The 12,736-nt window shown below is 37.0% G+C and overlaps 1 protein-coding gene across 1 annotated transcript in view; it reads right to left on the bottom strand.

The window, feature by feature from the left end:
* Positions 1–12,736, bottom strand: part of SUPT20H (SPT20 homolog, SAGA complex component) — a 58,419-nt gene that overhangs the window by 22,453 nt on the left and 23,230 nt on the right. Inside the window, exons 6-13 of the mRNA XM_065418417.1 lie at positions 8,188–8,314; positions 5,839–5,942; positions 5,020–5,136; positions 4,773–4,826; positions 3,741–3,880; positions 1,898–2,054; positions 1,729–1,785; positions 1,255–1,326 (exon numbers count right to left, since the gene is read on the bottom strand). Coding sequence (XP_065274489.1) covers positions 1,255–1,326; positions 1,729–1,785; positions 1,898–2,054; positions 3,741–3,880; positions 4,773–4,826; positions 5,020–5,136; positions 5,839–5,942; positions 8,188–8,314 — 828 coding nt within the window. The remainder of the gene's footprint in view (positions 1–1,254; positions 1,327–1,728; positions 1,786–1,897; positions 2,055–3,740; positions 3,881–4,772; positions 4,827–5,019; positions 5,137–5,838; positions 5,943–8,187; positions 8,315–12,736) is intronic.

Raw genomic sequence — 12,736 nt, 5'->3', positions numbered from 1 at the left:
AGTAACACAATCTAGTAGTCCCTAAATGTCACTTTGCTCAGCTGGAATGGAAAATGATTTCCAGAAGAAATTCTCTAACTAATAGGATGGGAGAGATAAATAAGTTACTTATAAAAACAAGAAATACAGAGAACCCATAACTATTTATGATAGATATTGGAAGTGCAGACAGAAGAAACACATCTAAAAGTAGACACACAAGGTGGGTGAGGGAATATCTTTTATTGGACCAACTGTAAATGGTATTATCTCACCCACCTTGTCTCTCTGATATCCAGGGGCCAATACAGCTACAACACTGCAAATATCTAAAAGTAGTTATATACACAACACAGAACAATGGTTGCATAGGATGCCATAGGGATGAAAATTAGGTACTACAAGAAAAGCATACTGCCAAGATGGTAGATTTTGGTAACATAAAGTAACCTGCAAGGACAAAGAGATGGATGCTGAAGATAAAGAGGGCACAGTATGTTGGCGATTCCATTATGAAGTATCTATAAACTGATTTCTAATTAACTTAAGCATTTTTTTGTGTATTGGATCATGCAATTTGCAGCTGATCTATAGGTTTCAATGAGACAGTGAAGGAAAAAAACCTGTAGAGCATTCTGCCTAAAATAGCCCTATGTGCTGACATGCTACAGGGGTTAGACTAGATGACCCTTGTGGTCCCTTCTAACCCTATGATTCTATGACCTCCCTTCCAGAATCTACTGCAAGAGTTATTACTGTAAAGGCAGCTCTCCTGACTCACCCATTACATGAGGATTAGAAACAAAACAAAGGTGTATTGAAAGCAAGAAACATTGCTTCTTGTAAATTATTACATTTTTGTTACTACAGTAGTGGCAGCAGCTTCCCAATGTCCTGCTATTATACAGGGAAATTACAGTACTTTGGCTAGCTGATTATTGCAATGTGGGTAGGCAGTGCTGGCAAAGCCAAAATTCCATTGCATCATACTCACACTACAAAACTGAGGTTAAGGACTGGAATTTAAGAGTAAATTATTTTTACTATTTTGTGTGCCAATGAGTAATAAATTATAGTTATTCTTTTAGTTTGATAATCACCCCAATGCACCAATGTGTGAAATTACACTTCCCCGTGACAATCTCCCTTCCAAATTTTTATAGAAGACTAGACTGTAGAAAAAAATGTTCTTTATGATCTCATTTACATTTTGTTGACAGAAGCAGCATCTTAACTAGGGGGAGAAAAGGTTGGCCAGAAGTCTAAATTACTCACATGTGCTGGCCAGACAGTAGGTTGAGAGTCATCAGGTTTGACAGACTTTTCCACTTTGGCATATTTTTCCACCTTAAAAGAAAAAGCAGATATCAGAATATAATGCATTTGAAACAAGTGTAGAGAAGAGCCTTAATGATTTCATACTTCTGTTACTTTGCTCTAATGCTTTCATTGAGGAATTCTCATAATCTTTAAATAGATTTAGCAGAGCTTTATTTAGCCGTGAAAAATCTATTGCCTAAGAGTGTGGCTCACATTGTGGAATAAGTGTGGGATCCCGTCACACTGAGAGTGAAGCAATTGCATTCTAGCAGCTGTTCCCAAAGGCACTGTGCCCAAACCCAGCACAACGTCCCAAAGAGGGACATCATTGCTCACTGCTTTATCATTTATCTTTCTGCTTGATACACAAAATGTTGAATAAGTGAATTTTTTACTGACCCAAATGTGGTTAGAAACAATTGAACTTACATCAACTTCAGAAGGTGCAGTCAAGTAGCAAGGGTTCTGTTTCCACATATCTACACACTGAGAGGTGGGGGAAAAGTACAAAACAATGTGAGCATCTGTATTCTAATGATTAACAATAAATAAATAAATAAATAATGATGTTCGCCATTCTAACTTGCAATATACTTACATTTCCAGCTTTAGAAATTTTGAGGTCATACTGCTGGGCTCCTTTCCTTTCCTTTCTTTTCTGTAAGTAGTCAAGTAGTCTGAGCTGAGGTGGAGTTGGATAATGTGCCACATCCTGCTGCCGATTCAGAGATGACCGGGAATATCTCTTGAAATACCTATGGCATATTGAGAAATGTGCTTGTAAAACAACAGACTGAAACATGCTACCACATGTGTGCTAATACACACAGGAAAAAGCCAGTCACATTGTAACAAAAAGATGTGCTGTGTAATATGCTTTTTAAATGGTCATCTTTTATGTTGTTGCATAACACATAATTGTGATCCATCTACTTTTAAACATGTTATTGTTCTTATGAGCAGTATTTGTGACAAATATTCTTGGAATAAAAATTAGGATGGAAGAATTTTGTGAATTTTGACAACAGTTAAAATATTACAAAAAATGTATTAAAAACTGAATATTGTTCAGATTTATTTCATCTTGCCAAATCTTTGTGCAAAACCTACAAAAAGTTAAAATTACATTAAAAAATATGACAGCGCTGCCACTCTCTCCAGCCCAGACAGGATCCTTAGCTATGTTAGTATTATACCATACACTTGTAGATATGAAAGCTACTAATTACAATCATACTGAAGCTAGCATATGAATTTATTTAGCTAATCTCTGCACACCTGAGCACCTAATATCCATTTTGACACCTACTTTGTTAATTCTAGCAGATCATTTATATATTTCACATATTACTGAGCATACATATATGTATTTCTTAGTAAAATAACAGTGAACCATTTCAGGCTACTGTAAAATAGTTGTGAACACAACCATACACAAAAATGAAGCTATTCTAACAGATTGTATAGTAGTTTGGCACCACACTGCTCTTAAAACCATTCAGACGCTAATCCTCCAAACAATTATACACATGCTTAAATTTAAGCACATGAACAATTCCACTGGTTGTTTAAAATTAAACTTGTGCATAAATGTTTACAGGATCGAGACCTTCTGCATGACACTGATGCTCTAAGTTTGTTGAACCATTTAAGCAATAGAAAATCACATTAATTTTGCTAGATTTTATCCTGTTATATAGTCGAATATTTTTTCTAATTTATAAATTCAAGTCAGGTCATGAAAATAAGATCCCATGTTCATAAAATAAAACCTGTGAAACATTATCCTGGTGAACCACAGCCTTTAATTAATTTTTGGCAAAGTGCAAGGAAGGTTTAAGATAAAACATTTTTAACACCATATACTCATATTTAACATTGTTCACAGCTGCTGTCTGCCTCACCTCACATTTTGATTATAAGCCATGGAGAAAATATGGATATGACCAAAGGGAGCAATACAATTTGGTATTCATTCAGTATGGCATTGTAAGAAAATAATCCATGTGCATCTATCTATCTATCTATCTATATATAGACACACATTAAATATACATTTAATATATTAACAGCTGCAATTTAGTATAATCCCTGGCTTACTAGGCCTTAGAGCATTTCCTATTTGGAAGAGATTGCAAAAGCATTACACAGAACAAGTACTTAATAAGATTCAGATTACAAGTAATAACTGACACTGTTATAAGACAAACTTTTGACTTTCCTTAAAAATATTTTTTCCAAGAGTCCTTCTTAAAACATTAATGAATTAAAAGTAAAATAAAAATTTCCAAAGAGTTTCAAAGCTTATTCAATTTAAATGAATTTTATCATGGTTATGAACAAACAACATGTTAGTGCATGATTTTTCTTATTTTTTCTATAATCCGTACAATTCTAAACAGGTTAATATATGTCCTCACATATCACAGACTAATTATTACCGTTTCATTGGGCGAGTGTTCATCTTCTGCTTGTTATAGAGGAGTCTGTTTGCTGTGCAGGTTACTGCTATCGAAGGATCAAGACACAAAGGCTCTGCTGTAGCCAAGATAAGTTGGCTCTCAAGTAGAAGTTTGTCTTCCTATAATATATGCAAATTATAATTATGTGAAAAAAACTGGAAGTTTTGTATATCTATATAGGCTTTTATTTCATGCTAATCATCATGGTATCTGACTGTGTATATACATATGCGCGCACAATTTGATAACTTTGTTTTGGATTGTTAACCCAGGAAAATATAATATTTATTGTTTAGGAATCATGGAATCATTATGCTCTATTGTAGATTGAGGAACTTCTAGATTTTTTATAGCAAAAAAAGACTAATACTGAAAAGACACACACACACACACACACACATACACACAAAATACAAGAAATAAGCAAATCAGTAGTCTGTCAATGATGTATCTTGATGAGGTGGCAGAGTTTTATTTTATCACAACTGATATATATGAGACAACAGATACTGGTTGTGGCAAAGAACTTGAATATGTCTGTGCTTCTCAGCAGATGTACTTTGCCACTAGTAATTTCTGATGTATTAAACCAACTAGAATTGCATAATCCTAGTCAGTTTCACTCTGCTATCAGTACCAGTGGGAAAGTGCTTCTACACAGGAGAGTAGTATAGTGTTATGGAGCCCTTCTTCAGATGCCAACCTGGGCCTACATGATGAAGATGATGGAGGGTGAGGAGGGTAGACTAGTTAGACTATCCTATATAATCAAAGATTAAGTGCTGAGCGTCTTCAACACCTATTGTCTTCTGTGGGAGTTGAGGGTGCTCAGCATCTCGCAAGATCAGGCTGCTAGTGAGCTAATTTGGCACATCTCTGGATCATTAAACAGACTCTCAATCACCCTAAAACAATCCAAGGTCTGTACAATGTCAGTTTAATATATTTTTCAAAACTGCTTTGTTCCATCCTTTATATCATTGTAAGATTTAAATTGACAAGGAAACTAACCTGTGTCCATTTGTGGTTGTCACTTGTTATAGAATGCACATCACAAATTAAAGTCTGGAAAAATAGGCAAATTTTTGGTTACTTTTCAAATAAATACGATAATATAACTGTAATATATTTGTATATAAATTATATAAAATATTTAAAAGTGATGGCTAATTTCTATTATGACATTTATCTTAAAGAGTGAGAAAAAGGAGATCCCACTCAGGGTAGTTTAAACCGTTTAATTTGATGTACCTCTTACCTGCATTGTTGGACGCAGAAGAACATGTTTGCTTTGGTATGTTGGAGATTTCATATTACCAGACTGCCTGTAGTCACGTATTTCTGCTATGACACACCCACAATGAAAAATATTAACCTGTTTGAAACAAACAAAAATATTTCTGTAAATATATATATTATAGAATTGTCTCAGGACCCACCATTGGAATTGATTCTTTTGGCCACTCATGCAATGCTCTTATAGCTAGCTGCGAACTCCTGCTATGTTTTCACTCTGTAAATATATATACCCCATCCAGACATAAAACCAAATTCATCCCCAGCACAGGATGGTGTCATTTTTGCTGAGGTCAGTGGGAGTTGTACAGTTGCTTCCGCTTGCATAATATGGTCCTTGTTGCTGTGCTTATTATTACGATAGCTAAACCAATAAAGAGTTCTAAACCACTAGGCATAGTCAAGTGTAGTGATCTTTAGTACACACGCAAACAGTTCCAACACCCAACCTCCAAAAGAGCATATTAACATTAAGACAGAAAACTTGACTACCTACATTTATGAAATTCCAATCTCAAACATTTCACTAAAGCGCACTTTTCTGGTGCATAACAGCCATAGCGGTTTGTCATGTTAGACTAAACCATGGTAAAAACACAAAATGTGCATGAATTTATTTGTTTTGGATGCTAACAAGATGTTTTATTTTGGACACTAAAAGCATTATGACCCTGATGCTTCAAACTGCTCACTGCAGATGTACAGAACCCCCCCGACGGTGTCCTTCACATGATCAGAGACTGATTAAAAGAATAACCCTTAATTGTAAAGACTTTCTTACCTGAGATTTTTCTAAAAGATCAACCAAAATAGGTGGCAGCTCCTCTGCATCCAAATATTCAAGGAGTTCACCTTCCTCATAAGGCATTCGAATGGTCTCAGAATCTGAATTCAAAAAAAGAATGCAATGCCTTATCTATTTCTTCCCACTACAGCTTCAAAAGTAAAATGCTAATTATAAGCATGTTAAAAAGAAAAAGTGGGGCTGTTGAAAACTATCCCAAATCCCAATTTTCTTTGCATAATATCCATTATCATGCTTTTGACTATATTTCCAAGCCATTTAATATTGGCTTTATCCTTCTCTCATTGCAGTAAATGGCAAAACTCTTATTTATCTCTATAAGAGCAGAATTTGGCCCCAAAATGAGTTCTCTGTAAACCTAAACTACAGGGAGACAAGAAATGTCTCTTTCAGTATCAGCAAGTAGAACTAATTCAGCAATAAATGATAGAAACGATTAAAAAACAAGCAAACTCGTGCAAACAACCCTAAAGTATTCATCCCTGATCCTGCAAACACTTATGCACATGCTTAACTTCAAGCACATAAGTAATCCCATTGGCTTCAATGAGACTACTCACGTACTGAAAGTTAACTATGTACATAAGTGTTTGCAGGATCGAGGGCTACATGTTTCAACAATAACACAGTCCCTGTATAGACAAACTAAATTTCCTGTTTGTTGTAGGAAGTGCAGAAAGCTGCTTTCCAAATCTGTCTCACCTGATATTTGCCTTGAACTGTGTGACACAAACAACACAAAGTATTAAAGAAATTGCTAATTTATTTTTTAAGAAATCACCTAGAAATTGTCTATTATTTTATTGTATTTTACTGTAGAAATTTGTATTAAATATCTTGTTTTCCCAAAGGGTGCACTACAATATGATTAATATTCTGAAGTTCCTGTTCCTGGCTAAAAGGTACAAAACAGCTTTAATTAGGCCTACATTTTCAGAAGTGACTAGTGATTTTGGGTACCTCAGTTTCTGAGTGTCCAACTTGATAAAACTTAAAAGGGCTTGATTGTCATGAAACGCTGAGAGCCAGCCCTTTGAAAATCAGGACATTTTAGGTGTCTCAAATTGGGCACATAAAATCACTAGTTACTTTTGAAAACGTTCCTCCTTAATTATAAGCACAGTGGGTACTACCAGCTACGATTAAGGTTACCTGACATTTCCCATTTTCAGACCCTTTTTTTAGCTGCTTATAATTTTACCAAATTTAACCATATGGGCTGAAATTTCCTATGTTTTGTGTCTGCCTAAGGCTGATTTTTCCTAGAAAGTTTTTTTTAAAAATGGCTCAGTGAGATGAGGGAAAAATGAGATTAGAGAAAAAACTGTTGTTTTGCCCAAGTTAAAAAAAATTCTTACAACTGTTTCACTGAGAATCTCTAGTGCCTCTGTGCTTTGAAGCAGGGACTTGAAATTTGGCAGGGGCATTTCTTTTTGCTGTTCCCCTGGAAAAGTTCCCAAATTTGGCCAAGTTATAAAACTTCGAAAAAAAATTTAGTTCACACATACTCAGTAGAGACTTAGTGGAATTTGGCAGCTAAATGCTCTGAAGAGTCTATCTTGACTGGGCACGTTCCAGCCCAGGGCTACATGGGCTGAGAAGATCTTCCCCTGCCATTGCTGCATCCAGCTGCTGTGGGCCGTCAGAGCACCCAGCACAGAACAGACAGCAGGACAACTGTCTTTCCAGTGCCCTCAATGCTCAACCAGCTGGCATTCAGGCAGCATGTAGGAAGCAACTTAACTTGAGTGCAGAGGGGATGAATTGGACCTGAGTGTGGAGGAGTAGTGGAGGGAATAGATTGGGACAAGCAGCCCAGAGGAGGAAGGAAGATTAGGATGAGGAGCACAGAGAGGGAAGTGCCTGAGACTGGATGAGGAGCTGGGGGCAGCAGAGAGTGGGACTGCCTGGGCAAGGGACCTTGAATAGGGAGACCAGGGCCTGGCTAGGCAAAGAGACTTGGAAAGACTGGGACAAGAAGACTGGCAGGGGATGAAGGCCTGGGATAGGCTGGATTTAAGTAGTAGAGGCCACACACCCTTGAAAAGGGATGAATTTGTCTCTGGATAAATAAATGTTATATACAGAAATAAGGACTATGCAGAGGGCTAAAGCTTGCTAATTTAGAATTTATTCCTATCCTCGTATGAGCATCATCCATGATCAGGTGCTTGGACATTTTTAGTTCAAGAACAGAATTGTATAGAAGATTGCTTTAGAACAGAAACAAGCACCAAATGCAAGCAGCCAGCATGGCTCATACTGACTAATTAGCACTAATAAAGCACTTTGAAGATGAAAATAGTTAAACAGCAGGAATATTACCTGATCCATTTTTCCCCCTGAGCATCAGCGAATAACCCTCATTCCCTGGATAGAGGTTCACTACCAGACATGACAACGTCTCCTGCATAACCAGCTTCTCAAGTAAGTTCACATTTCGCCTCAGCTTCTGCTTTAAAAGTAAAGTGTGCTCATGAAAATAATCAATAAAATCAAGTAATTAATAATATGACATTGCTAACCAAAATAAATAAATAAACCAAAAAGTGAAATTATTAGACAACGCTGAACATAGTCTACCTCAGTGTCAAAGTATAGATTTAAAGAAGCCCAGTATTTAATTAAACACACAATAGGGTACATTCATGAATTAAAATAATGCAAACTGCGTACCTTAAAATAAAAAGAAGATTTGAGAAAAATCACTCATTTGGGTCTTTTTAATCCTTTTCACTCCTAGGTCCACAGTTAATATGATTATAATCTAAGAATACCCCCTAGGTTATAACCTCATAAAACCTATTCTGTACATTTATTTTATAAATTGTAAATTTAACCAACTGGCACTTTTTAACCAAAGAACAAACAGGCCTTCAGAAATTCTTAACAGCAAAAGTTTCCTTCCAGATTTACAGTATGACTGTAGAATCTGGAAGCTTTTCTAGTTGCATTGCCTTGCCTAAATTTGCTGAAATCTGGTTCAAGTGCCACAGTAACTTTTCACTATTATTTGTAAGGAGGTTCCTGTCACTAACAACAGTTTTAGATATGAATGGCCTATTTCCCCCTTTTCCCCACCCTGTGCCCACTACACTTTCAGCTATTCAAAGTCCTTGGCAACAAAAGAGTATTAATTTTGTAAGCCTGAGATTTCTCTTTTTCTCCTTCTATCTTCATTTTATGGTTGAAGGCTAAGGTTGGGTAGAGGTGCTGCTTAAATGAAATGCATCATGAATCACACCAAGGGAGTAAACAAAAGTTTCACCACCATTGTCTTCTCCTACAAGGACCCAACACATCAGATGTGGGAGGACTGGGGGGGAAAACATCAATGTGCTACCACTTTTTCTAGGGGAAATATTTCTGAGGGGAAAGGGAAAACAGACTGCGGAAGGAGTGTTGCTGCTAAGCCAAGAGGCTATTTTAACAGGGCTGCAAGAAGAATGGGGGAAAAACTGTGGATCTCACCCTGCCTAGCCCTGGGCTGACTGCCAGGAGCCTTTTCATGCCTCTCAAACTCATAAATGGTGGCAACAACTGCATGTTCCCCTATATAATGCACTGGAGAGAGCCATGCAGGCAACAGCAGAGGAACAGATGAAACAGCATAGTGCTTCTGCTGCATGGAAAAGAGACAGGGAAGAAAGCAGCTCCTGCCAGCAGTGCAAGGGGCTAGGCTGCTCAAGAGATTAGACTCTTCCCCTGTGGCACTGGAGACATAACCTGCCAGCAATGCAAACCTTACCATCTACCAGACTCGCGTCACACCCCAGCCCCAAGTAGGAACAGCAGATTGCACATATAGTGCTTCCACAGAAGCTCAGTGCTTACAGAATTGGGGATGAGGCTGCTATGCTTTCAGCTGAGTTGAGATTCTAAGAATGATGTAGGAGCACAAGAACTGTCCTACTGAAGCAACGAAATGGCACACTTAGTTTGTGTGCTTGAGAGGGAGATGTAACAGATCCCCAGTCTCAACCCAACCCATTCACCTAGCTCAAGCAATGTTTTCTTTATGTGTAGTGCTTTGTTTAAAAAAAAAAAACTAAAAAAAAAACCTTCCCACAATCACAAGAACAGCCATACTGGGTCAGGTTCATGGTCCATCTAACCCAGTATCCTGTCTCTGACAGCAGATCAGCCTAGGATTGCTTCCCTTTGGGAGGAATTCTTATCAAATGTTGATCTTGTTTTCAAGAAAAGGTGTTTTCAGTATTGGATAATTATGTTCCTTTCATTCTTTACTATAGCTCAAGATTTCCAGTCACATGACAAGGCATTTTAACTTGAGAGCATTCAAATTCTGCAGGACTAAACTCAGGAACAAAGGCTTTGCTGTCATTTAACAGAGATCAACAGGAAATGAATTTCAGATAATTGGATTTTATAATACTCAATACCACATAGTCTTTTATATATTGTCACAATGATCTAAAGCACTCAAAGTATAAACAAGATCTCCATCTCTGTGTTAAGGGAACATAATTCATTTTCTAATTCTGTTCTGGTGTGTAAATACCATGCAGCAGAGACTCCATTCATCTAGTGAAAAGCACTATTTTATGCTAAGTGAGTAACTTCATCAACTGACCACTTCTGACAGAATTACTAAATGCAGGCAGCATTTAGATACATAATTCACTTCAGAAGTGTATCTAAGTGTCCCACTAATAATGGAGAAAAGGGATCTATAGTTTTAAGGGAGGGAGTTGTCCCCTAATAAATGATGAGTACAATTATAATGGTAATTCCATTGTAAATCTAATTTAATTCAGCTAACCACATGCAATTGTATGTGAATGACAAATTAATTTTATTTTTTCCAAATATATTCTTGCCAGTAAGTAGTTGTTCAGTTACATTTTCTTATCGTTTTCGGCCCTCTGAGGCTAAAATAAGATATTTTTGACATCAGGTTCAGATTATCCATTCTGGATTGAACTAAATAGTTCACTTTTGAAGCCTAAAGTGAGTTTGCAATACGAATTGGCGCTTGTAAGTACAAGATTTCAGAATAAGTTCCAGTAAAAACATCAATTTCTCCATTGAGTTGGCTGCTAGGAGTGCTGGCTCAAGACTGGTCCCAGTGGGCCCGCTGGCTGCTGCTGCTGCCAGGTTGGGGGTAATAGGACCTTTTCTGTTTTCCCCTGCCTACCTCCACTTGGCACTCAGCAAGAGTAGAGAGTGAGAGCTTCATTATGTTTGGTCCAAGTGTGAGGGGTCACTGACAGCAGCAAGCAAGAGGTAGAGAGTTGCTTCTTTTCCCTCCCGTCTTTCGCTGGGGCCCAATAACTACTACATACTATAAAGGATAGCTATCCTTTTTCTGTCTCAAACAAGATCTAGGAGAAGTGGTGTTTATTTTTCCTATCCCTGTATTTTTGTACGTCTGTATTTCTCCTATCCCTGCCTAACAGTAAAGCATTCAGTCAAGTATTTTATTAGCATACCGGAACATCATTTGGAGACAAATAAGATTAATTCCAAGACTATCTGTTACTGTCCTTCTCCTGGACCCATACATAAATAATTTAAATGTACACTGTCAAAGTTTATTTTTATGACTGGTCAGCTCTCTTAACATGGCTAAAGTCAATGTTTCTGAAAAGCTGCTCTCACTGCTTATCAGGTGTCACGTTATTTGGTAGTACGCACATATGGAAAAATGCTACTGCCATCCCTCTGAGGTCATGCTTCGTTTTTTTCCTGGGCTGATAGTCACAGCTTTACAGAGACCAATTGGTACAATTACCATAACTAGAGGCTATTTCTGAAACACAAGGCTACTGCTTCACACCAAACACAGGCAAACTCCATCATGAACATTTTAGGTTCAGTAACGGGCCTAAAAAATCCTCTCTCTCTTTCAGTTTATCATGTTTAGAAAAATCTTTATATAAAGCCCAGCAAATTTATACCTGATTCAACTGGCAACAGAAATTAATAGCGTAAGATCTGCCCTGAATAGATGTGTAGTTATGTCATCCTCTGGACATACCACAATTTTAGTCCTGTCACTTTCTCAGCCTTGAAGACTAACCTTTTTTAGTGTCAAAAACCTACTGCAAAGCTATACTAAATGGCCTAGTCTGTTCCAGAGCTGATCAGGATGATAAACGAGAGAGGGCTGGATTATTTTCAGCAATCTGTTTTGTAGTTATACAAGTCAAAGAGACTGGCTCATCACTTTCTAGTTTCATAGTGCAAAGGGCCTCCTAACCCTATGTTATCTTCTATACAGAAGTGCAATCTCACTGATACATCTGCAAACATTTTTTGTATGGCTTATTATATACAAGATTTTAAAAACTTTATTAATACATGTTATTCAAGCAGTCATAATACTCAGCACTTATACAGCATTCTGAAACATCAATTATGCCTCATACAATGCCTGTGCATTTTTATATCTCTTCTACAGAAAGATAAAAGTAAGGCAGAGCTGGCACTTGATTTGCCTACAGTCACACAAGTTAGTAACAGAAAGATGAGAATCCAACAGTTCCTAATAAATTTTTTGTGACATTGCAGAAGACATTATGCAAAATATGAATTCATATTAACACAACTAATGAAATGCTCCAATTAAAATAATATGTAAATATTAACATATTTAAAGAGGTAAGGGGGACAGAACATAGAAAGAAAACCATAAGAGCATTTTTGTTTCAAAACTGATTCTTCGCAGGGGCTGTGCTTTGACCTATATCCCATAATAACTGAGAGCAGTATAATTAAGACAGAAAGCAATTTATAGGCCAAGACCTTTTCCATAAATTTTTATAATCCTGGAATTCTTTTATGCGCTCTGTATTCAAAAGTACTTCATTCAGGACAAGCAGTTAATAATTTGTTTCCATTTTAATTATTT

Source organism: Emys orbicularis, chromosome 1 (assembly GCF_028017835.1).
Source record: "Emys orbicularis isolate rEmyOrb1 chromosome 1, rEmyOrb1.hap1, whole genome shotgun sequence".
NCBI lineage: Eukaryota > Metazoa > Chordata > Testudines > Emydidae > Emys > Emys orbicularis.
Note: the sequence above shows the minus strand (reverse complement) of the source record. Positions and strands in the feature narration are given on the sequence as shown.